The sequence below is a fragment of the Strongylocentrotus purpuratus genome, unplaced genomic scaffold (assembly GCF_000002235.5).
Source record: "Strongylocentrotus purpuratus isolate Spur 01 unplaced genomic scaffold, Spur_5.0 spur5_contig_818, whole genome shotgun sequence".
Classification (NCBI taxonomy): Eukaryota; Metazoa; Echinodermata; class Echinoidea; order Camarodonta; family Strongylocentrotidae; genus Strongylocentrotus; species Strongylocentrotus purpuratus.
Genome location: NW_022145522.1, coordinates 368,915 through 396,788, shown reverse-complemented (window position 1 = coordinate 396,788; position 27,874 = coordinate 368,915). Strand labels below are relative to the sequence as shown.

Genomic DNA, 27,874 nt, shown 5'->3' with positions numbered 1-27,874 from the left:
GTTGTAGATCTTACACAACTTTCCATGACTGTAGCATTTGCACATCTACAGAAGTGCTATGATTGCATCACCAACACGAGACTATAAGGTTGACGTCACAAAGACAATAGATGGGGCCAGAGTATAACCATTTTTCACTTTCATTTAATTTCATCTATGTGCTTTTCAGTAATTTCTATAAATGGAAATGATATCAGATTTGATGAAGACAAGGTTAGGATGGCAGTCAAACAATCATTAAAAAAAAAAAGAGGATTACACAGATTCATGAAGTAAAGTAGCCAGAAAGGCAACAAGGCAAAACTACTGGACTAATTCATACTTGTGAAATAGTTTTGCAAAAGGCTTTCTGATATGGGCAAGAAAACAAAGAAGTACCGGTAACTGTAATTCAACCAAGAATAAACCTATCACACACATCAACCATAGTACCTACACTAATGATGCGGCACATTGTACAAAATAAAACCGTGTGTCATTCAAACGAATAAAATTACATTTCTATAGCGCACAGCAATGCATTAATAAATGAGATAGAACAATGCTGTTCAGAGGAAATTTTAAACTTGATACCGGTAGTTATCAAGAAAATTCCTCTTCTGGAAGGGAAGCTTTGCTCCAACCTCAATAGAAAATATTATTTTAATGGAAGAAGAATGATATAATTCCCTTTCATACTTTTGAAAAAAATTGAGCAATTAATTTGTAATGAATTCAAACTTAATTCAGTATGATTTGTGATCACAAGGAGAATGTGAGGAAGGTCGAAAGGATTACAAATGAGAGTTTTAGAATGAAAAATCAAATGGAGAACACACTTCATAATTTTCACAAATACTTTCTCTGTACAAATACTTTGTTTAATAATAGGCACTTAATATTAATACGCCACGTGAGGACTCTCAATTCAAATTATTATTTCAAACAATGTATCTGCAAAATAATTCATATAACAGCACTACAAAAACAATATTTACCCTGGTCGTGCGATTCAAGTTACCATATGAAAATCTCTATACAGTAATACCTCTTCTTTTTAAATTCATTTCTCAGTGATCAATTTGATAAAATTAAATAAAATTACCTATTACATTCATAAACTCTTCTGCCGTGAATCATATACTTTAAAAAAAAAAAATATCCTGAATGAGGAAAATGAATTGTAATGAAGAGAAACGATAGCAAGAATGTCTACAAATAATGTAATATTCATAATTTCACAAAAGTTAAATCAAAGCATTTATTGAACAAAATAAAAATTCCTTCAGAAAAATTGCTATATTAATAATAAACCTGATGTTTCTGAACTTCTTAATCGAAATTATAACAAAAAATAATGGATCATTTGAACATGGGAAACAATAGAATTCTTAAAATTTCATTAGAATACTTTCAGGACTGTCGGAGCTGAGGACAATGATTTTTATTCCTTTTCGAGGTGTAAATATTTTAACTGTTGGTCCATTTTCTCACCACCTCTCATCTTTACATAGATCTTCATTGGTATCCCCTAATTTTGTTTCTTTCATTTAATACCATAGTTACAAAATATTAGCATTTTAAAATATATTCCTTCTATACATCTGTCAGCTTCTTCAAACCATTATCAATAAAAAATGGGACTTCATCATATCATAGTTTCTATCTTTAAAATCTTGGTAACAAAAACAAAAAGATTGAAAATCAACTACCTTAGTAATAGTCCTAGCTTATGAATATTTTGAGAACTACGGAAGCTGTGGTAGAAAATAAATATCATATGCAGCATATCTTCTCAAATTAAGTTTTAGAAGTACTTCTGCTTTTCTGCTTACACATACTGCGATTCAATGAATTTTCTACATTTCTCAACATTATTACACCAATAATACTGGCAAGTGGAAAATATGGGTTTCTGTATACAAAAATGATGACTAAATGATATTCTTACTATGTGCTTTTTAACTAATAACCAGGGGAAAATCCAGAAAGGAATAAAATTCCTGAAAGCAATGTAGTGTGATGATTACAAATGTTAGCCTTATGACCCCTCTAACCTGATTTTACAGAACCTTGCCTATACATCTATTATTTCTATTACATAATTTCCTCATTGTTTCAGCTTGTGTTGTCTTCTGTATCACTTACATTATTGTTACTATCAGTTTTTTAAAAACATTTAAATAATTTCTTCTTGGCTTTTCACCGTACTGTCCAATTCCATATAACTTACAAGGCAATTTTGCTAGAGTTTCCCTAGAAAAACATGGCGTGATTGTAATATCATGGTGCGATTGTAATATCATGGTGCGATTATATCACGCAGTAGAAATGATTAGTACTCTGCTACGACAATGATGATGATGGTCTAGTCACAAGCTTGCTTCAGCTGAGGTCAGAGATGGCTACACACTGGTTCAGATATTCTGTGTACAGCTTTTCCTGTAGATCAAAGATAAAAATGAGAAGGGGTAAGTAAACTGAGATTGAAGCAATTAAAAGGAATAATTTTTTTCAAAAGTTTCTTGCACTAAAACAATTTCATATTCATTTATACCTCATAGTGAAGCGGAAAGTGCCCAAAAGGTTCCAAATTCCAATAAATAATAGTCACCACATAGTAAAACAGGGTCTTAATTCTTTCTCACCACTAAGATGAAAAGACTGTACTCAATTGACTGCTTTACTTCATCAGTCAAGGCAGACAGGTTTTAACCAGTCATCATGCATTCAATTAGAATAAAGGTAAAATGAATTTTCTATGGACATTGAATGGATGAGGAATGGAGGAGGAATGGAGGAGGAATGGAGGAGGAATGGAGGTGGAATGGAAGAGGAATGGAGGAGGAATGGAGGAGGAATGGAGGAATGAAGGAAAGAATGAAATAGAACAGTATTTCTAAAACTGAATATTTAAAGTATGTATATGAATGTGTATAGAATGTTTATCCAATCTATATCACCTAGAACCCTACACATTGTGCTTAGCTTACCTTTGCTTTCTTGACATGATTCTGTACATAATCCCTCTGTTCACTGAAATACCTCTTCTCCTTCCTAGTCAACGTAGGCTTTAATCTGTAACACAAAGACAAAACAAACATCTTATGTTTAAAGATCAGGCATGGCAAAAAAACTTAGTTTGCTGGCACAAAACTATGCGGCTGATAATAAAACATAACACAGGGGCTAAACCTCGATGGCTTTCATTTTCTCAACTTGGTAACACCAAGCGATCTACCTTTTAATGGAAAGTAAAGTACTAAAAGTCTCTGATATGTTCCTGGTAAGAACAAATGAGCTAATTGACTAGATAGTACAATTCATACAAAGACCTCCAACGCCCCATTGCATAAGAGGAAATGAGAGAGAGAAATAAATCCAACTGCTGTTGATCTCTTATGCAAACTTGTCAGGGTTAGACTATTTATAGATGTTATGACTACCACTTGATTCCACCCAAAAACAAATAACATTAGTATAACACCTGCCACAGGTGTCTGGTATGGAAGACTTAAAGAATGTTCAGATTGGGTAAATGTGAAAAACCATTAAAGCTTTCTCATTCTTTTTTATTAATTATGGAAAAATATCAATTTACATTCTTTATAATTCAGCTTAAATTCTATCTATTCAAATGGCTTTTTTGTGTAAATTTAATTTAATATAATATCTCTTAAAAGGATGATAGATATATTGCAACTCTTGCAATTTACTCCAATGAGTGCAAGACGAACATTTTGAGTATGTTTGTATAAGTAGCTATTCTTTGAAGTGAAAGAAATGAAACATAATACCTCTCCAGCTCACAATAATGTAAATCTAGTTCTTTCATACATATTTATTAAAAAGTATTGAATTTGTCTCCGCTACATTTCCATTCATCATCTGACTCATCCATTCAAACTCTGAATTCTATTCATCATAATCTTTTTTTTTAACCCATTCACCCCCTTTCCCCTATTATTCTTGCCTTGAATAAGAATGAGTGTGTAGTGGTATTATTGTACTGTCCATGCACCCTCTTATTAAAAGCAGACATGAATGTTACCGCAAACCTCGCTTAAATCTATCCTCATCATGGGAAGCCTTCACAGATTAAAAAATTCTGCACTGTTGCAAGGATTTTTCTTCCCGTAGTGGAATACTACAAAAAGGAGTTTCAGGCGTTTTGTTATATGCAGGAACTAATACAATTGCTAACCCAGACAACATGATATTATAGGATAAATCAATTGCATGTGTTGAAGATCCCAGCGGGTTGCATCACATGAAAGGAACCAAACCACCACCAGCCAAACAGCAGCAGGCCTCAAACAGTGAGGAGGAAGTAATTAACAGGTGAATGGCTGTCTGCAAAACATTGGCTTCTATTCAATCCACAAAGGATTTTCTCTCTCCCACAAACCTCCATGGTTACTCATCTTGCGTCAGACTTAATCCCAAGATTTATTAATAGATTCACATTCGTGGATTTCAGTTTCCGTTAACACCAGGTTAAACAGACAAAAGGAAAACATCAAAATCACCAGAACATTACAATGCAAAAACTGCTCTTTGTAAAAAATAGCAAGAGCAATGTCTCCCCTAACCATCAATTCAGATATTCTGCATTGATTGTGTGGTCTATGTGCATGCGATCACGTCCCTATTTTTTAGATACACCCAACTTCTTAAAGGCTACCAACGTGAAACCCATTGTGAAACTATTTGACAAGGGTTATAAGATGGAAAAGAAGAAAAAAAGCTGATTTCTTATGAAGCTAGGGGTTGTAAAGCATTTTCTTAGACTTGCTTTGCATCAGGTGGATGGGCGTAGGAATGAACCTACATGCATCATCATAGGTCCAAGCTACGGCACCCGCCATCTTTATGCAAAGGGCATACACAACACTGCACCTGTTGATCTGACATTCTGGGCTTGTCAATACTCCATCTGCTTGTGAAAATCATGGGATTCCCGACTGACCTAAAGGTATATATCTATGAGTGCAGCATGAGCTAAGTCCAGGATTTTGTTTAGAATCTGAGACAAAGATACCCAATAATCCCTTTGAAGGATTTACAACCATGGATCTTTAAATGAACCTTGGGGGTGTTTCACAAAGATCCCAAGTTGAACTTATCTCTAAGTTGAACTTAACAGGTATGGAAAGCCGCTAGTATCTTGGAAAACATTTTGTAAAAGTTAATTTAAAAAGCATAAAATGTTGATTCAAATCATTCATATTTTCAAGGAGATTTCATGTTCATTATGTGGAATTTATGAAAAGTCTTAAATACAGCAATTTTTGATTTTGAAAATATTTTATTTGAAGGCTACAAATGGCTCTCCATGATATTTAAGTCCAACTTAGAGTTAAATTGGACTTATGATCGTTTTGACACCCCCTGGTTGTACATAGTTGAATGACTCACCTTGTAGAGAGCTTAGCAAACAGAAGAAGCAGGAAGCATATAACAGCAATGCCTATCATAGCATGAAGATGGTTTTCAACTGGTATGGTCTGCCAGATACCTCCTATAGGACTCTGGAATATAAAAGAAGAATTGAGAAGGATATAGAAATTAATATGATGGGGGGAAAGCTAAATAGAAGCAGTTACTGGTGTTCACCATCACATACATCATCTTACCATAATTGATGTGATTGTCCACTATTACCACCGCAATCATCATCATCCTCCTCCTCATCACCACAACCACCACCACCATCATCATCTTCATCACCATTATCCCCATCACCATCACTAACTAGAATCAGCACCATCATCATAATCATCACTAATACCAAAGTCATCATTATTATCATCGTCACAATCACCACCATTACCATCATCTTCTTCATCATCATCATCTTCATAATTACCAACAACACCATCCTTATTATCTTCATCACCATTATCCCCATCACCATCACCAAATAGAAACACCACCATCATCATCACTAATACCAATGTCATCATTATCATCGCCACCACCCTCCTAACCACAATCACCACCACACCACCACCCTCAAAGTCTCATTACCAAGTATGATTTAAGCATGGCAGCTCCCTCTTCTCCTAGCATTCCTGCGGTGAACTCATCAGACACTGTACTGGCCAAGAAGTTGATGAAGAGAAGAAATGGAAGCAACAATCCCAAAGCGTAGAAGATGAGTGATTTACCCCTGGCCCAAAGGTTGTAGGAATTGGCTTGCCTATCAACAAAAACAAAAGTGAAGAGATTTGGTTTAAAAATGTAGGAGAAATGATTTGAGAAGATGAAAGCAATCTGACTTCTATTTTCAATATTGTAAATAATGTATTGACAAGTGTTATACTTCACTCTGTGGTCACACATAAATTTCTTATGGACAGTTTAAAAAAAATAAAATTTGGGGTCTATAATCATACCAACAAATAGTTTATGGGATGATAGCTAATGAAGTTTGATTTATTTGTTGTACACAGGAGAGGAAGAGAGAGGAAGAGAGAGGAAGAGAGATGAAGAGAGTGAAACAGAGAGGAAGAGAGAGAGAGGAAGAGAGAGAAAGAGAGGGAAAGAGTGAAACAGAGAAATTGTGTTGGGGCAGTGTAAAGGAGATGGGAGAGAATTCTTCTCCAGGATAACGAAACATCAACAAAGAATCTTTGTCTCTGAAAACTTTCAAAGAGCACAAGAGGAAAGAAAAAAAAGCAAGAGGAAAGAAATGACAAAACGAATGAATGGAGGCATACAGACGGATTGAAAGACAGAGATGGGAAGATTTTTACCTGTCGTTTTCCAGCTTCTCATCAATGAGTTTAGCGATGTGTTCACAGTCCTTCTCTAGTGTGTTGAGCGTGTTCTGAACAGTATGTTTGATTGTCTTCTCTACATCCTTACATACCTCCTCTATCTGGTTCACGCATCGATTCTATACAGAGGAAACAAGTCCATGCAAAAAAGGTCAAGAAATACTGAAAACAATGCAATTCTCCATTTAATCTTCATTTCAACATTCTTCTCAATATCCCTACAAACCTCTCATCAAATGAGAGAAGGTCAGATGATATGAAACAGATATTTATAACAACTCTTCATGTTTACTATGTTTAAATCATCATTCATAGGAATTTAAAATGGTCAAATAATGACTTTGATGTATACAGATCATTTTTGCAGAAGCTGCTCAATGAACAGTAGTGTGTACAACCTCAAAATTAAATGGAGCACAGATCAACTCCACCTACCTATAGTTTGATTGGAATCAGTTTTACTTATAATCAATGCATGACCAAGCCCTTCTAAGGAATCTGTCATGCATTTTCATTTCTCATAAGGCCTAAAAAAAAAAGATGTTGCATTCCCTTTAGGTGCCAAACATGGGTTGGTCGGTCGGAAATCCCCCCCCCCCCCTCCCTCTTTGGGCTGATATTTCTCAGTTTTTAATGCTCTATAATACATATTTTTTTTGTCTGAAAAACGGTTTAAAAAAAAAAAAAAAATAGCCTACCATATATTTAAAGATTTTTGGGTTGGTCGCATAGGGCATTACAACATCATTTTTTAGGCCTAATAATACCCACAAACAAGACTCTTTTTCTTTATTTTACCTTTCCTGATGACATACTTGGGATGAAGATGGTGGGCATGTTGAAGCCAGCACGGTTTAGACCAGGTCTCTTACACAACTCCTGGACAATCTGCATCAAAACACGCTGCAGAAAGGAAATAATTAAAAAACAAGATTTTAACAAATGTGTTTAAAGCCCAACAGCACTACTTATAGCTACTTGCGCCCTCTATATATAGCAAACAATACCTAATCACTGACCATTGGTCCCCCATGATCCTCTAATTGAGAGCTGATTTGATGAGATAACCACCTGTCAGTGAACATGCAGGGAGGTATAATCCCTCTGACTTGGTTATTCAATTTGTCTTCAAATTGTCTATTAAGTCCATTAACCCTTACTGTACTGGGGGGGGGGGGGGCCTGGGAGGCCCCCCCCCCTCGACATTTTCGGAGATTGCGCCGCAACCGCTTAGAATTTTGAATTGTCCTTTCATGACTTTTTCCCCTCAAGTCTTACGCACATTTTGATACCATTTTCGTCGAAATCGGATATACCTGTAAGGCGTTACATAACAGTTAGTATGCGCATGTCATCAAAAAAAAAAAAAAAAAAAATGAAAATCGCATCAAAATTTGCATAAATTATCATTATTAATTACATTAAAATAACTTTTTTGTGTTAGAAAAGAAGTTTCATATGAATAATGAGTTTCAACATTCAAAAAGTGGAGTTTGACACATTTTCGGTAAAATGCATAAAATTAGTGCATTTTGCATAATTAATTAGGCTAACGACAAAAATTTGCATATTCGGAAAAAACTAATTATACCATCTTGTTCCTTACGTAAATATCTACAAACATGCAAATTTTCGTGTTCATCGGACAATCGACGGCCGAGATCATGGGGGGGGGGGGCCTCCCAGGCCCCCCCCCCCCAGTCAGTGGGTGCTCAAAATAGCCCAGTACAGTAAGGGTTAACCCTTTGCCTACTGGAACCTGGTGGTTCAGGAGTCAACATGTTAAATGAGCCTGTCCTTCTTCTCACATATTAGCAGCAAAAGTGCTCTTGTACTGTTCTCTAATAGACCATTTTCGTAATGTAACCAAATTTAATGCACAAGTCTTTGTGAAGTGCCTCAATACAAATTATTTCATTCACCTGATAAGAATAATAGTAATTCAATAGTCAGAATGCAAACTGCATATATCAAGTGTTGCTAGGTAGGTCAAGCCATAATGTTTGTCCAACCTGGCAACAACTTATGTATGCTGTTTGGATTATGTCTATTGAAATACTATTATTCTTACCAGGTGAATGAAATAATTTGTATTTAGGCACTTCACAAAGACTTATGCATTAAATTTGGTTACATTACGAAAATGGCCTATTCTCTACATATCTAATCTCTCAAATCTTTCAAAGTATTTCACAATCATGTTATATAGGATTCTTTACATTGAGCTATGCATACTTCAGAATTCCTGATATATCGTCTGTTTGGAGTCGGAAGGGTGTTAACTCAAACACAGATAACGTCCTTCTGTCTCTGACCAGATGTCTTGTAGTTGACCATTCTCCTCACTGTGAAAAAAGGGGATGGCAATGTCCAACTTACCTGTCGGTCACTCTCATGTCCAGCCTCATCAGCCTTAGTGAGGTAGAACTTGACCCGGTCAGCATGCTTCTCATTGAGCTTCTCCACCAGGTTCATGGTGCGCTTGCACAAGGCTTGACCGATAGGGTCAAAGAAGACAAAGATCAGGTCAGCGAGGTCACCTGAAGAATGATACAGAATATAAAAGAGAAAGATGGTTTAAAGAAAAATTGAATATATTCTGTTTCAGTGAAGCACACAATTATCTGTTTGGACCCAGAAGGGCATTAACTCTATCATCTAACACCCTACTGGCTCTGAACAGACATTTTGACATATCATATTATCAGGCCTTCGGTACACACAAACCGTCAGCACATGTTTAATTTGATTGGTTTGAAGCCACCATGTGTTCACTTGGTGTTAATGTAAATGTGTTAAAGCCATTGTGGCTCTAATAAATGATACAGTGCCTTGGGAATGATTATCACCTTTATCCAAGCTGCCATTATTATATAAATGTTGCGAGTTAGATGGGTGTTAACTCCGGGTTAAAGTACATGCACACCTGCCCTGGTATATGCATTAATGATCATCTGACACTTAACACATTAAATCACATTATGAATGCGGATTGACATTTGACAATTCAAATTGAATAAAGGGTGTATTAAACTAACCCTTATCCCAGCCCTGTTATTATAGGAGAAAGACCAAAGAACAGAAATGGTTTCAATACCCCAATCCTAGATCAACCCTACTGAAGCCCCACCATCTGCTCACCCTAGCAACATCCTGGTTTCTCCATCGTCGCCGCGTTACAACACAGCACAGATGTAAATAAATGCATGCATCCCAGACCAAACTCGGCTCCTCTCAGGCTCTCACCTACCAATCCATACACACACGCCCCCTCAAAAATGCTAATAATTGTCAACCGGCATAAACCTCACCCACATAACAGAACTGATGTCGGAACCATGGCTAGGATATATGCAATCGGGTAAACACATTGCTGTCCTATTGGAGTTCGAGGCAATTTGGAATGGATGACGGGCATCGCCTACGTATTAACGGTAATCAAGACGCTAACTTGGTGAGAAAATATGCACAGTAAGAAAAGCTATGAAATTAGTTGTGTGATGATCAGTGGTTGTATGATTGATTACAATCTTAATAACTAAAAAAAATATATTTACATAGCAATTCCTAATTTTGGACCAGTAAGGAAATGGAATTTTTTTTAAATTAGATTTTAATGTCCAGGAAACTAATTCATCTCATTGTTTATATTCTGGTATTTTTTTATAATTAGACAGGATTATAATTACTACACTACATAGAAAGTGAATACAGTGAACAAAAATCTTTCTCTTCACAACTCAAAAAAAAAAAAATTTCCTTGGCATATTTCAATAAGAGTAGCTCTCTCTTATAAATAAATCTTTCCAATCTAATTTTATCTACAGTTGTAGCAATTATGACTATACTTCTATCCATTTTGTAATGCTGGTAACTAATAGATGTGTAGCCGCCCGACAGCTATATATGGCACTGTCTGGAGGCATATAATTATGAGAATTATCATCTCATTATATTGCGAAATGTATTTTAAAAACCACAATTATAGCCGCATCCCGATACTCATTTCTTTTTTTATTATCGCAGTTACAGAAGCTATCTACTCTATCATGTTGACGATCCATTGTCTTTAAAGAAGATCTTCTTTTAAACAAAAGCTCTCTTTGGTTCTTTCTCTTTTCGATTAGACAGGACGTTTTTATTGATAACTCATGTTGAGTCATGTTTGGGATAGTAATGGTTAATTGAAGAATGTTTTATTTCAATTAACTTGTTTCTTCAACACAATAGAGACCGAGTTCTGGGGTGTTGTTAGATAAAGGTATCTCGTAACACCTGCCAGGCCACTCTTTCTTTTTCATTATTCTGTTCTTCTCTTAAGCTTCTCTTATTTCTTATCTTCCTTGCTCTCTGTCAAAAAATGAATGCCTATGAAACTTTCTCTTTATCTCTCCCCCCTCTCTCTCTCTCTCTTTCCCTGTCTATCAATCATTAATATCTCCCTTTTTAATCCCTATTGTCTTTTTTTCCTTATATCTCAATGTCTTGCTGAATCATTCCCATTCCACCTCCTGTGTTCTATTAGTCTTGCTCTTCCTGAATCTGTTTCTAATTTATCTCTTACATCTTCTCTTTTGCATGCATTTCTCTCTCTCCATCTCTATCTCTCCATCTCACTCTACCTCTATCTCTTTTTCCACTCTATTCAGACTCAATGTCTCTTTCTCCCCTTTTCTGTCTGTCTACCAACTCTCTCCCTCTCTCTCTCTCTCTCTCTCTCTCCAGCATACATCATGTAAAGTCTTCTATCTTTGGCGTCTGCTCTTTGTCTGTGGGTGGTGATCCAAATAATCTGAATTGCGTCACAGTCTGAAGGCTGAAGAAAGCAGACATGACGTTGGTAGGCTCAACAATTAAACAAATCTACCCTACAATTGCGTAAATGTATCTTTATATAGAGAGTGGCAGAAAGGGTGTGAATAGGAGGAAAAGAAATGGAAAGGGAGTGATATCCCATTTTCTTTGTAAATCAAGGGTTTCCTACACAGAATTCAAAATGATGAAGCCATAAACCCAACATTACTATGCCTAGCCCAAGGTACCCATACACTAGAATAAAGAGAATTTGACATTTTTATTGATATGGGGATCAAATGTGACGCTCATGTGTATTATTTCAGAAAATATCTCTGTCAAGAATAAACAAAGACCCAGGCTAAATCTACAATGGAGGGTTTGCCAAGTCGTATTCTACCCAAACAGATGGATGGTAACATCACTGCTCCACCATCACGAATTTGAAAAGCGGAGTGAACTTTATCTATCTAAAATTGTCAGCAATGATTCCAGGCCTTTGTGTAATAAATACCTATGAATGAAATACAGGGACTGTTTCCATTTCCTTCACCTTTAGGGACTATTCTGGGTATTCAACCACAGAAGTGAAATAAAGCAAAAACTTTACAATGTGAACACAACAATACCCAATATTGACATAATGATAATGCATATGAAAGGCCAACAGGTTCATCCATTGAAACACAATCAATGTCATTATGTGACATAAAGATGATGAGTCATAGCTGAAATATAAAAACATGTGTACATGTCACTCATCGATTACCCTACTTTTAGTTGATAAATAGCAATGTAGTCTTTTCCTAACAAAATAATACAGTAAGCTGAAGCAAGGTAAACTATAATTTAGATCCCAAGTAATGATTGAACATTACCGTAATATATTATCCTTCATTCTTTGTACCTCCTAGTCTTTTCATGGAGTATATTATGATAAAAAGGTTTTAAGGAATAATGTCTTTGTTAACTTTGATGTTAATGTATCTATTTTGATTATAACAATGATTCATGGCTCCTCTTCTATCTATTCAACAAAGATTATGCATGATTCATAATAAAGGTCGTAGGGTCAGATATCGATTGTGACAAGAAGTGACTCAAGACAGAAACGTATCCAGGGCTTGACACTAAATGGTGCCCGGTCTACATGGCCTCCCAAATGCCCAGATGCCCCAAATGTTGACATTAAATAGGAGTCCCACGGCCAGAGACCTAATGAATGTCCACCCAAACCCCTGCCCCCCTCCCCCGCCCCGCCCTAACTTCCGGGTGAAAATATGTTAACATTGAGCCCTAAAGCCTGATATATCATCTATTGAGCGCCAGAAGGGTGTTCAACATAGTTTACATCCTCCTGGCTCTCAACAGATGATATTAAACATTAAACTCTGCCTTGATTTACCTAGCCACAGGATAGCCTGCTCCACATCGAAGGGGTACTTCATGTCACCGTCCACCAGACCAGGGGTGTCCACAAAGGTCACCAGACTGAACTTCTTCTGCTTGGATGTGATCACCTCCGTGTTCAGGTATTCAACCACTCCTGCAGGATGGAAAAACAGCATGTTAAATACAGAGGAGGCAAACATCTAAAACACACTAGAATACAGTCAAACCTGTCTATAGCGACCACCCAAGGGAACATAAAAAGTGGCCTTTGTAGACACTAGACAGGTGGTCATTGTAGACAGGTACCTTTAGTACATGATTCAATGAGAAACCATATTCAAGGGAAACAACATATCTGGTCTTTGTAGACAGGTGGTCACTAAAGCAGGTTTGACTGTACTAAGATTCTGTTGAAAGATGACCTAAAGGGTGTCGATGCCGGCTGGTTGGAATGGTCTTACTGAGCTACACCACTACATCATGCTGCATTTCCCTGAAACAGACGTCACAATGCAACTAGATGTAGCGGCGTAGAACAGTAGACATCAATGACAGCTTCGTCAATTGCTGTCATCTTCACGTTGAGTGGAAGACACTTCCTCAGAACTCTTATATTTTGTTATTATCATGAAAACAATACGGATGTATTTCTAGCACCACACCATCAACCCTGAAATGCATGAATCAAACTTTAATACAAATGGTCCAAATCTCAGAAATAACTGAACATAACTGTGAAACTGTTATTCACAAATGTTTCTTGCTATATCATTGGCCATCGTTGACATTTAATAATGATTTGTGTTTTTTCAGTAGTTTTCCCCTCCATACTTTTTCAGGTACGAATACTTGTAAATTATATCCCTAAAAGCTTGTTCAGAACTTCAGATATGATGCGGTAAACCACTGCAAAAAAGACGTCAAGTTTTTCTTAAACGTGTAAATGAATGGCAACTGTGTGCAACAAAGCTCCTGCGCGTATATACATGAACTCAGTGAGCTCTGTGTTATATGTTAGAGAAATGTGAGGCGTTTACGTCATTAAAAAACGCAGTGGTTGGGACTTGTCATATATGAACAAGGCTTCAATGAAAGCATATCTCAAATTGTTATGTCTCATCTCAATCAAAATAATGCCTTCTATCTGGTCGCGATAATGGAAAGACAAAGACAGGACAGTCGATGATATGGTGCATCATATATAAAGGCTTTCTCATATGACACATTGGACAAATTTAAAACCCAGATGGATTGTTGTTTTGGCTTCTTTATTATTCTTACTTTTTAATAAAAATCAATCCTCCTTTCAATAGCATCATTTTGTTGAAGCCAGTGAAGTTTGTGGGTATTAGTCATATTTGTAATATCCATAATGGCAAACTAGTGATGTGGCCAGCCCAAGAAACTGAGTCTGCACATTCTGTCATGGTGGCTCCAGGTCCAAGCGGCATCATAACTAACGCAACAACACAGGCCGACAATCGTAGCAGACTAGAAGTCTGCCTCCAGTCTGAAGCATGTTACAATCCAACAACCCCTCAACTCCGCAGACCCTATGTAAACAAAGCCACAATGTGAGGGGAAAGTATACCCTAATAGTTGGTGTTTTTGGGCAAAGAGCAGAATAATTCGATTCAGTCAAGTTCAAAAGTGCAACTCGCATGCTTAAATTGTTATTCACCCAACATTTTCATTGTCTGCAGAAACTTGATTCTGAGTTTTTAATCAAATTGTAGATTCCAGCTGCAATGCATTTGTGATGTCAAGTTTCTATAAGGGGGATATTAATGATCTGAATTATGTTTGATTGTGTGATAATAATTGATTAATACATGTGCCTCACTATTGAAGGAGAGTGACTATAAGAAACAGGAAGCACACACATTAAAGTAGTGGATTATTGGACATATACAAAGGAAGGGGAAGGGAGAGGGGAGGGAAGAAAAGAGGGAAGAAAATATGAAAGAAAGAAAGGAGGAAAAGAGGAGAGAGGAAGAAAAGGAGAGGCAGAGATGAAGAGGGGGAAGGACAATGAGAGAAAAGAGAGAAAAGAGGAAAGAAAGGAGGAAAAGAGGAGAGAGGAAGAACAGGAGAGGCAGAGATGAAGAGGGGAATGAGAGACAGGGTGAGATGGATGGCGAAAGAGGAAAAGAGAAAATGATTGATAATGAGAGGAGCAGCAATGTCCGTTTCTTATTTAGAATGGACCAAGGTCAAGGATGTGAAGTACATTGGTGGAGAATACCATTTTAAAACCCAACATGTATCTCCTTCACAGCAACAAAAACTCTACATACACAACTGGCAATTGCAGTAGAATTTCAGGAAAACCATATCATAAACATATTTTCAGAGTGATTTGAACACGCCTTCCTACAGATCCAGGGAAGTCTTGATGCATGTTACCAGTTTCTATACACTTCACCGGGCAGCTGATAGTCATTGAATCTCAACATTTACATATCAGCATGCAGATGAAGCGTATATAGACTGGATATTACAGGTCTATCCCACCGCTGACATCGGTTTGTTGACATCCTCCTTTTCATGTTAATTCTGCCATATTTCCTCCAAGCCTTTCATACTACAAACATTATGAATACTATTAAAGGTACTATTTAACTTTTGAAATTCCATGTTTTAAAAAAAATCACACCTAAAAGTGATAACTTTCAATGTGTCTTTTGTGGTAAGACAAGTTGATAAACAATTTGACTACTTTTATGACAATTTCAAATATGTAATTTAGTACCTTTAATGTATTTTTCAAAAACTACAGCGATTTTTGAAAAAGCCATTTTGAGACAACTTACCTTCGAGTTTGGCCAGCTCTTTGAAGTGGGGGTACAGGTGGAGCGTGGCATTTCCCTGCATAAAGACAAAACAATTTTCAAGATGTTCAGATTTAAAATACAAAAATTGTTCCTTGATGTGCATCTGGTCCTAATAGATGCCATATATCACAATATGAAATTTGACAAATGCATCTTTGTCTGTAAAGTTCGAAAAACAATTATCGAACTTGAAATAGACAAGAGTACCTGTACGATCAGTGCAAAAAACACAGACCAGCCTCTGATGAAGATGGGGTTCCCCCTCTTTACTCCCCCTCCCTCCTTGAGCATTCTTTCCCTACACCATCCTTTTCTCCTTTTATCTACAAAACAATAACCCAAGTTATGAAGAACACATCAATCTGTACCCTACTTCCTTCCACAACTTTTATCACCATAGTGTAAAGTAACATAAAATACATGAACTATGAAGTCGAGTTTTCTGCTTGAGCTCCAGTCATTGTCAAGCTCCTATTGGGAGGCAGCAGAATGGAAAACATGTTTGTCTAGGTGTATTACATTTGCCCTCTGGCAACACAAACCCCTACATGTGCATCACATGAGTGGGCTACGGCTGGGTGTGAGTTACATGGAGGAGGAGGTACATCTTCACAAGCTTCATGCTCTTGCTAGAATGTAAATGTTATTAGCGGCACATGTTGGTGCTTGGACATTGGCTCACACAGGCATACACAAGAAGGAGTCTGCCTGCTTTCTAACAAACAAAGCATTACAAAGTTAAAGGATGAATGTGGCTTATCAAAAGAAAATAAAAGACAACATATGTAATTCCAAATTCTAATCCTAATTCTTGTTAAATCATCACTGTGAGAGCACTGGGAGGGCATATATCTATAACACACGTTTTGAACACCATTCCAATAAATATATATCTCTATCCTAAATAAAAATGTTACTGCACAGAAATAGATCCAAGACTGTATTTGGATTAAAGAAGAAAACAAAATGGATATTCCAGAAAATGTGATAGCATATTACTATTAGACCACCGCCCCATCCCTTATGACATATTCAACCTGACTGCAAGAGCCCTCTTTTCCATTTCCTCTCCTCTCTAATAAGATTGTATAGCATACTGCATGTCACACATTGGTGCTTCACCCTGTCCCTATATTATCTCATTCACAAATGGCTCTTTAATTGGGGCAGAAGTTATTCTGGGTGATGGATTTTGCTGGCATGTTAAGAGGAGCTCCAAAAACAATTTGCATGATAAACATGAAATAGCTTCATACATGCGTATGATACTCTATTGCAAAATGAAAAGATTGAATATATCTAAGTCCATGTCATCATACATGTATGGTTTTAAAACATTCTCATCACTGGTTTGAGGGTGTTTCTTTATTAAGATAAATATACTCCCTTTACAGAGGAGATCCAATCATACCCATTTGTATAACAATTTTTTAAAATTAAATAATTTTGCTTTTGATACTTTGGGATACTACATAACTACAAATAATTTAGATTAAGGTGGTGAAAACTGTATCATAAACTAAATGTATATAGCCTTTTTTTTCTTCATTTGGAATTTTGTTTTTCAAATCTTGCATTCCATTTTATTTCCTGCTCAGGATAATGAAAAAAATAGCCCCTCCCCCACTCCTTCTAAAGTAAGATAAGAAAAAAGAGGCTTGTAATTGGTGCATGAAGGTCTAACCCTGCCTCCTGATTGGCTGTTTGTTGAAATGATTGGCAGGTATGGTTAATCTACTATTCAGTGGAGGGGTGTGGGAGAGATAATTGATCAGAGGGGCATACATAATCACAATTGTCTGGCCTTGAGTGTGATACAATACCTGTCTGGAGGTAACAAATGATTGGTCTGGTGATAGGGAGAAAACATGTCTCTACAGAACATTATCTCCACACTCTTGTATCATGAATGCATACAGAATGAATGGCTCATAAAAATTAGCTCCTTATGTAACATATCTGGAAAAGAATATCATCTCTAGACATGAGGCAAGACATTTCTCATATCTTAGCTAGCTGGGCAAGTCATGTCTGTAGAACATGATCTATATCCGCTTGAATTGTTAATGAGTAAAATGTAATGAATAATTGTAATTTCATTTCGGCTTGCAATATAGCTCTGTAGACAAAAGTGATTATTTGAATTGTGTAGTGAAAACTTGATTCATTGCCTACAAATATCGTAAAATTTGCTTCCCACCAACATAACAGATAAATTTCAAGAAAATGAAATAAATAATGTGTACAAACAGAGCACCTCTAGAGAAAAATAGAATATCTGTTTGGTACGCTGAATATTCATGATGTAAAGACTGGGATAAAATATTGCTAATAAACATGTTATGAAAAGAAACTATTACACATCCAAAAGTAGATGGTCTTGCTACCTTCTGTAAAATTACTTTTCTTTTCATATCGGTAAACAAAATTGATGACTCATTAACATCTCTCATTTCCTTGTGTAATGAAATTATAAAACATTATCAAACAAGGGCTTGAATATTGACTCCAAATATTTGTCCTCTTAGCCCTAAGCCCTGTTTACATATGAATCTAAATATATTATATTTTTATAGGCCTACAAGGTGAAATTGACAATCTTCTCGTAAGCCTTAAGGCCACTTTATGAAAGACATATGAAATGTATTTTCTATGGAATAAAGATCCATTAATAAATAACTTTATCACTAGTAAAGTTGAGTTTTGGTCATGAAAATTTTGCATTGTGAAAGAAACAGTGTGGAATCATCAGAAAATGTCGATCATCTTGCTTTTTAAGTATTGGTGTGTACTGCAAGGTTTGGGAATCATCAAAATGATAAAAAATTGGGCCCAGTCTTGGTAAAGTTACAAGCACTGTACACAGAAAGATGTATACGGGGCTACACGGAAATTTGGCATAAAAATCTGTTCCGATTTTTATGTTGTTACATGCCATATTTAGATTGTAGAATATGAAAGCATTTGAAGATCGAGCCATGCTTTTCAGGAGACATTTTTTCTCTAATGTTCTTCCACACTTGCATAATAACAATGATAATGCTCACAAATTATTTTCACCTCTTCCCAGAACTCAACCTTCTTTTTAAACAGATTAAATGCAATAATATACCCTGATCCACTGTAATAAAATTCCTGATAACTGCTTGAAAATTGCCTCCAAATGATGTTAATAATATCAAAAGGCTTATAAAATCATGAAGGATTAAATTTGTTGTTGAAATGATCAATAACAATCAAAAAGTTAAATTAAGGGTTTAAATGGGAAATTAAAGACATATAATAAATAATGTGTTGTTAATTATCCCTACGCTCTCAGAATAACTCTGCCAACCTCCCCTAGCCTTGGATAGTCTTGCTCAAATGGACTCGCCCACTGTAGCTGGACATAACATGCCAGTCATTATGTAATGACCAGCTATATAGAGCAATGTCCAGCCAGTGTCCAGCCAACGTCCAGGCCATGCCAGGGCAGTTCTCTCCCTCGCCAGCTCAGCCAGACAACCTTGGCGCTCAGTTTGCTTTACAATGGGGGGCCGATTGGCCTGCAAACATGGAAAACATGGAAGGTGAATGGTTTCCCTGCCCGCCACTCAGCCAACTGATACATATATGAAGCGAGGCCATTCGTCTGAGCCGGCCTGATATGAAACCCAAAAGGTTTTAATACTAGATAATCCGAATTCACCTTTATGCAAGTAAAGTGTTTTTTGTGATCGATATTTATCTATTCATATGCCATATATCTACAGACCGTCTAGACAGCGATATATTTGATCCCTTGATTATGATTATAAAAACTTACTATTACCTGAATGGTTTCCTTCTCAAAATATGGTCATTACTTCTTTAACTCTCATGAGTAAAGAAATGTGTATAGGTGCAGTGATTCTAAGAAATATGATACCCCAAAAGTGAGGGGGGGGGGGAATAATATAACTACCCTTTTGAGTAATTAATTCTAACTTGATTATTACCATTTTTTTAAATAAAATAAATTTATATTCATTTCCTCTGTGGCTAATTTAAATGTAGAAAAGTATCCAGGATTTTGAAATGGAGGGGGGGGGGGGCACTCTTTATAACTTGGCCTATGAAGTAACCTGAAATCAAGGGGTGCACCAAAACTCCTATAGGTACAGACTGAGGGGGGGGGGGGGGTCCCTTTTCTCAACCTGACAATGCAAAAGACTGAATAGACATTGCACCTTTGATACAAACAAACGATGTCAGCAGAAAGCTGATTAAGCTCACATTAATGCTTCTCGTAATCCTCCTCGTAATCCTCATACTGAGTTGCTGTAGAACTGCTTCTCTCTCCCCACCCCCCCCCCCCATCAAGTCACTTGCATAAAATCTATATCGAGTTGATCTACATATGCCTAATGTAGGAGCTACATGTAAGCAAAATGAGGTGCTTCATTTTTTCTTACTAAAAGAGGAAAACAAAAATACTAATGCCATTTGGAAAATGAGCTAAAAATATCCTATTGGTATCCTAAAAAATATTATGAAACAACTTTCAATCAATGAAAAATATTGAAAGTCCGTTCATACCTTCCAAATCTTGACTTTTGCAATGTTTCTAGGATGGAAAATTAGAAGGTTAGGGTTTTGAGATCATGAAACCCAGCGCAGTTGATTGCAAGGCGGTGAGTCCTGGACTTCTGACAAAGTGAAAACAATGAATTTGAAAGTATGAACTGACTTTCAACACTGTTAATGATCAAATCCACCTATTTCAGATCGGAAGTTGTTTCTAAATTTGATTTTTATCTCACTAATCAAAGACTTCAAAGATGCAAAATGTGAAATTCAAAAACGTTTCCTTCACAGGTTTGATTTTCGCAGTCCCATTATCGATAAGTTAACAATTTCAGTGCAGCACGAGTACAGACAGGTGTTAATGAATTTTTGTTTGGGGGGGGGGGGGAGGGTGAAAATGTAGGCCCTACAAAAAATAAACCAAAGGGATGATGACATGAGATGAAGGTAGGAAAGATTATATTCTGATCTTTTACAGATTCTGAAAACTAGTGCCAATAAAGAAACTATCCTTTCGCAAGAAAACTTCACGACATTGAGGTTTTTGATACACCCTAATTTATTTTATACCATATATTTCTAGACTGAGCTTGTGTAAAACCTTCCATATTTAACACTTCCCCTCCATTTAGGGTTTGGGGTAAAGCACCTGTTGTACATCTTTGACAAAGATTAATTCTAAGCATTATTCCTATCAGTATGTGAAAAGCCAATATGGAATGCTGATGATTCAGTAGCAAGAATTCATGAAGATGGAAAAAAAGTGGGAAAAAAGTGAAGAAAAGATTTTAGAATAAGGTTTACAGGGGATAAAAATGATAAATTCAAATAATTACACATCTTTAAAACGATCAACAAAAAGTCTTTTGAAAAATGGATTTAGACAGCTCATTAGGACAATGTTCAACTCCATGAATGCCCTTTGTGTAAGATTTGGAAAAGGGGCTTATATGAGAGCAAGAATGGGGGTACAAATGTGGTCAAAGTTACTGCACTTATTTTTCATCACCTATTGAGAACCTGACCTTCCTGCCTGTTAATTCCTCATTCAACAGAGCGAAGGGGGAGGGGCTTGCTGACCATCAGCGGGCCAAGCCAACGGGCAGCCAACGGGCAGCCAACGTTTGCTTGCTCACTCATTCCTATCGGGCCGGAGGAGGACTCTGGACAATCGCTAATGGAATGGACACAAGTCAGTCTGAGCTCGACTGACCCCACGCCAGAAAGTGACCAATAGGATGACCGCTAGAATGGTCAGAGCGCTGGTTGGTGGCCAACGACAGACATTGTCCATTTCACCAATTCCATATGGTCAGCCACAATTTCCCTGGGCCTGCCAAATTATCATAAGATACCTTGCAAAAGCATGATACAAACTAAACAGAATAATCTGCTCATTTTTGTTTGATTTCTAACCCATTAGTATTACATGGTTTTCACAAATTATTATAAAATTGATAATAGAAAGTAGAGATTGTAATACAAAATTACTTTTCTTGCTGGGCAGCTAAATGTCTGTGAAAGCTTCTACAAAAATTGTTCATGATAAATGTCCATGTTTCCTGACTCTGCTGGTATATACATCTAATAATTACTAATTTCAATACAATTAACAAAATCAATTAGGTGTTGGCTCATTTCCCCCAAACTAGCACACTATGTAAAGACATACAGTAATGTCAGAGTAGAGTATGGCATCATTCCACGTGATCATTTTGTGCACTCCAGCTACGCAATTGACTATCCACATCTTTAAACAAACTTCTAGCACAGAAAGTAAGAAGATCTTTGAAGACTGAACCTAAGTTGACTGATTAAAGGACATCTAGACACCTAGTGTATGAAGAATATGTTGCCTTTGTGAGAGGGTTAGAGGGAGAGAGGGAGAGAGGCAGAGAGAGACGTGGATGGTAATTCTTACCGTGAGTGACTCCCGTTTCCGTCCACTGGTAATGAAGGAGAAACCCTGGGTCTCAATAGCCACTCCCGTCCTCTGAACATGTTCTTCAACATACCTACAGAAAGAAAAAGAGAAAATGTTCAAAAACAAAAATCTTGAGAGGGAAAAAGACAAAGAAAAGGTAGTAAAGAGAAACAAATGGGAGAAGCGGATTGGATAGGATAGGATAGGAGAGAGAGAGAGAGAGAGAAGAGAAGGAAATGCATAAAATACAGGCATAACTGTAAGAACTAGGATAAAACGTACAATTTCATATATCTTTTTAAGCAGTTATATCAAAATAGGATATAACATGGTCATGTAAAATAAAGAACACCCCAACAAAATTCAAGTAGGAAACAAATCATTGAAAGAAAGGAACCATAAGGGGAGAGATGAGATAGAAAAAGGCATACAATCAAAACAGATTTCACAGACAGTCATTCAGATTACTAATACAATGAAAATATGTCTTGAAAAAAGAAGAAGAAGATTCAGGTTTAACAAAGAAAATGCAGAGCAACATAAACAGATATACGACTAGGGCATATAAATACATTCAATGAAGCAACACGACGTCAGGCAAGGAACGTAAAAACCAACACCAACACTTTCATACCGTTGCAGGATTGCCCTGTAATCTTATATGATTGAAGGTGATTAACAAGTAAGATAATCAAATTTCAAGCATGGTAGTGAACTTGAGGATCTGATGGCCGCAGATCAGTATCTCATTTCCGCAACATCAAATAACCCAGCCAGCAAAATATTCCTCTAACAATCGTCAAGCTGCCTCCGATAAATGGGCGTTGTCTCCTCCTTAATTACCCATCCAAGAATCCTATGCAGGCAGAAGACAAAGGCACTTGGAATGAGAAAATGAGATATAATAATTATCACAGCACCTGGGTTAATTTACTTCAGGTCACGTTAATCCAAGCTCTTGCGCTAATGAAGCACCAAGGTTGTGGTAACAGATCTAACGCAGAAGGCACAAAAAATGTTGAAAAAGAAAGAATATGTTGTTCCTCGATCACCGCCACAATGACCAACTGATACGGAGGGACCTTCCCATGCAATACACGCTGCAGCATGAGCATGGAGTGACCAAACTCTTAGCTCTACACAATAAGAAAGACTAAAATAAGCAGAGGTTCCCGCCTATATCTCCACGTAACAAAACGAGAGTCTGTGAGGGGTCCTCCAATCACGTTCATGGCCCTGGTCACATGGTCAGTTAGCATTTTTTGATTAATAATCCTCATCACCTACAAGGCTTTGACCTGAGAAAGCCTTGAGCCAGCTAGCCTCGCTCTACTATGGACACAAGCCTCACATAGCCTTGCTACTCAACTCAAGTCTTGTCCAGGGGACACACAAACTGACCAACTGGACGCATGCAGAGCTCAATGCAGTTGGACAGCGCCCCTCAGCCAAAGGGAGAACTGACCAATGTCTAGTGCTCCTTTGGAATATGCTGCCAGACAAAGTACAACAAAAGAATATTAAATGAGATAGAGGATATGCCATGAAGCGTGTGTACCAGGCAATGTAATACTGACCATCGCAGTCCGGCCAATGGCTGGCTATGAACTAGCCATTGCTAAATATTAGTCTCTTCGCTCAGACCAAAAGTTGTTGAAGCAATCATTCAAAATGTTATCAATCTCTGGAACTGTATCACATAAGTCTTGTGGCTAATCACATGTCAATATGTTTAATGATAGTGCAATCTGCTATTCAAATACCTAGATGTTTCCAGGGATGTCCACATCAAAGACATAGGCTTACCCTCCCGCCATATCTTCCTCCTTCCATCTGTAAATGAAAATAAAGCCTGTCCAATCAAGACTACATCGAAATGGTCAAAGGCAGACCTCGTACAGCCTTGACCATTCAATTCAGGTCAATTCAAGGCTTGTCTGAGTTACCTCAAGCAAACTGTCTGTTTTCTATTACTTGACCTCAGCATTGTCATTGGTCATCTGTCTTCAGCCTTAAAAAGAAAACCAAATAAATATATTTTCAGATAGAAGGAGCAGGTCTAGGGCATGCTTGTGTAATGATCTACTTTCATCTTGATGACTGAGGCCATTACAAACATTTGAAGAAAAAAATGCACCACAGACTTGTTGTTTTGGCTGTTAAGCTGTCTTGGAGCTAATCTTAGACAACCTTGGGCCATCACTTGCTTGTACACTAAGAGTGAAAGCAGGTCATTGCCATTCTTGACAAAAGCTCAGGACTGTTCAAAGACAAGGCCTGTAGTCGTCCATTCACCACCATTCATTCACCTAATGGACAGGCTGTAAAGCTGGGATAGATTGAAAGAAGCTATGAAACAAAAGAAAACCCTATAATTTACTTGAAAGAGAATAACTGTATCTGGAACAATGTTCAATCCCTTACAATCTGTCTGCACCCCATCTCTTATATGAGCCATCCTGAAGAAAGAAATACCACAACCATCTTTTATGAACAAGTATGCCCTACAATGTAGGTCATTGCCATCTTGACCACTGTCCTCAAGATCTTGACCAGACCTGCAATGGCCTTAACCTACGAACGATGTTGACCTGATATACTTAACAATGTTTGTGCTTTACTTTCTGAGAGGTAAATGTCTCTATAGTACTCCATCTCTAAGCTCATGTCAACGAATAATGGCAGAGACAACATGTTTATCATGATGTCCTGTAATCTATCTATCTATCTTCTCCCGGTTCAGAGGTTAATTGCAACATCTCTCCATTTCACTCTATCTTCTGCCATTCATTCTGTCGCACTCTTGCAGTTTTAGTCCACTCCAGTTCTTGACATTCTCTTCCCCAGTTGATAAAGTTTTACTTCTAATTTTTTCCTTCATTCTTCCATAATACCTACCACCATGATGGATAAGAAAATTGAATAAGTGACAACATATTTTTGCTGAAAAATGTCAAACGACAATTCCAAGAAAAGTAAAACATCACATAAAAGATACATGTGGCAACCATCAAAATGCCTAGACAGTCAAGCTGAGAGAAAGAGAATTGTTGAAAAGAAACAACAGAACCAGGTTAAAGGTAATACAAAGTTTTGGGAAATTTTGAAAATTGGGTGGATAGTGAATCTTTACAATTTTGATATATTTGGATGCCTCTGTGGATGTATAATAAGCACTAAAAAAATTATCCCCTAAAACACTTCTGTTTTCGAGAAAAATTGAATATAAACATTTACTGGTGCTCCTGGTAAATTTTGATAAATTTCAAATAGCGCCTATGGCCGTACAATGGTAGCTTCGACCATGAAAATTTCAGAATATGTAGTTGTGATATATAATTTCCAAACGGGAATAGCTAATCGGTCGATTTTAGTCAAGAAACATTGTTTCATAGCTAAATTAATATTTTGAACTTGAGAGGGAGCTATACAACATAAAGAGTTTATTATTTATAATTTCATAACTTCAGACTCGATTTCAACCACGACAACGATCAATGAATATTGTAGGAACGCATATGCTTCCAATATTTTAATTTGAACCGAATTCATGACCCCATACCAAAACTTTGTAATACCTTTAAGGGAACAACTTCAAGTAACATTGTTCCATTGGCAGAGCTAATATGAACAAGGAAAAGGAGAGGGTACACATGCAATAGTAAGCATTTGCCATGATTAAAAGTGAACAGTCTACGAAGAGAGATAAGTATTGAATATGCTGGAAGGAGAAGGAAAGTAATGGCAAGGTTTTACCTATTTGGTTACTAAGTGTGTTGGAATCAGGTGGATGGTGGGTGTAGAAGCATTGCCAGAACAAATTAATATTAAATCCTTAGCCATCAGTCCATATTTAAAGCCAGGGTAAACAGAAATCTTGCAGGAAATTAAAGCTTTGCTTGAATAAATATCACCACTGAACATTGAATGATCTCCTTCTCTATGCCATTACGCTACCACTGTCAAACAGAGATCGATGAAAACAAAACTTCCAAATTTAAAGCAAATCTCACTAGTTAATAGAGAAATGTCTCCCTACAGCCATCAATACATCGCTAGTGTTTCAGACCAATGAAAGAAGTGAACAAACCAAGATGAAAGGGGATATTCTTCTGAGGGAAAGGAGAGAATCTTACCAGTTGATAAAGGAGCTCTTTCCCGCTGAGTGATTGCCAATCAGGAGAACATTGATCTTCTTCCGAGGTGCAAGCAGTCGTAGGCCAAGCTTCTTGCTGATCGTATTCAGTCCTGCACAAAGATAAGAAAAATACAGAACGTCAACTTCAATGGGGGCTACAAAGTATATTAACTTGAAAGCTGCATTGTTTCATATCAGTTCTTGTTTGTCATAATTGTTGGTATCATTAGAACCACATTATCCAAGCACTGTCAGAATTGTCATTTTTGTAATATTCATGGTACTCCTACAATTATTGCTCCATGGTGAATCTCTAAAATTGGACACCTACACTACGAACATGACTGACAAAGAGAGCGGACAAAATATACAGTTCCTCAGGTAGACAAAGGAACATCCCTTCACTGCTATTATGTAAAAAGGTGAATATGCATGTGACACCTGTTCTACTCATTTTGACATAATAGCAGTGAAGGGATGTTCCTTTATCTACCTGAGGAACTGTATATTTTGTCCGCTTTCTTTGTCAGTCATATTCATAGTGCTAGCTCCTCCAATCCTGGAATGAACACTGTATAGTCCTATCTCCTCATTCCCTGCCGCAAACCTAATCGAAATGCTACAGTGATCACGACCAAAGCCAGTAACCTATAGAATTTACCATCAAAGGGGAAAGATGTTGTTTTGACAATTTTATGGATGATTTATGTCATAAACCAACTATAACCCATATAATCAAATCAAACTGACCCTAAGCATGCTACATGTATGGTAAGAAGTAAGAACAGGTTAAGTTGTTGTTTGTCCAAGTAAGTTTGTTCATATACAGGCCCAAGCTGATCAATAAATCTACTTGCCCTTGGCCAGTGTCTATTTCTAGCAACCATATTCTTTAGACCTGTCAACAACCGAACACCCTGGACAATAGGAACACTCCTCTGACCATGCTCTGACCATCTCAGCTTGGTCAATGTACCAAGGTGAAATGAAGATTGATTGTGGATGAGCAATTGTCTTTGAGGGAATGGCGAAGTAAACAAGAATGCATTTCTTCTCCTGTCGTTGACCACAATTGTAGTCCATGGCTAGTTACCAAAGCATACATCTGTCTCTTTCCTCATCAATCATCCAACCATGGGCTTCAGTATGATAGTAAGACAGGACGAGGACAAACAAATGTACATACAAGCCACTAACTATAGGCCTGTATCAAGTTGTATGCTAGAATTGCATGGCTAATGAAATATTACCTGTGAAATACTATCTGCCTCTTGTAATATATGTAGGTGAAGATGAGGGTGCTCTGAAAGGCTGTTGCTCTGAGAGGAACAACCTTTCAAGGCATAATCTCTACACTGAAGGCTCACATGTTCAAAGGCATACAACTCTGGACCCTAAACATTTTGAAATCTAAAAGTCCATTCATACAACACAGGAAATTTCAGAACAGAACCCCCCCCCCCCCCCTATTAACAAAGAGCAAGTG

The 27,874-nt window shown here is 37.1% G+C and overlaps 1 protein-coding gene across 1 annotated transcript; it reads right to left on the bottom strand.

The window, feature by feature from the left end:
• Nucleotides 1-124: 124 nt before the first annotated feature.
• On the bottom strand, nt 125-27,471 carry LOC115922149. Its single transcript, XM_030980353.1, has 12 exons — nt 27,273-27,471; nt 26,387-26,498; nt 22,248-22,341; nt 15,761-15,815; nt 12,961-13,101; nt 9,141-9,301; nt 7,560-7,664; nt 6,738-6,880; nt 6,010-6,181; nt 5,398-5,510; nt 2,973-3,057; nt 125-2,421 (listed from the first exon to the last, which is right to left on the bottom strand). The coding sequence occupies exons 1-12, from the start codon at nt 27,469-27,471 to the stop codon at nt 2,365-2,367; spliced, it is 1,437 nt and encodes a 478-aa protein (XP_030836213.1). The 3' UTR covers nt 125-2,364.
• Between the last annotated feature and the right edge of the window lie 403 nt (nt 27,472-27,874).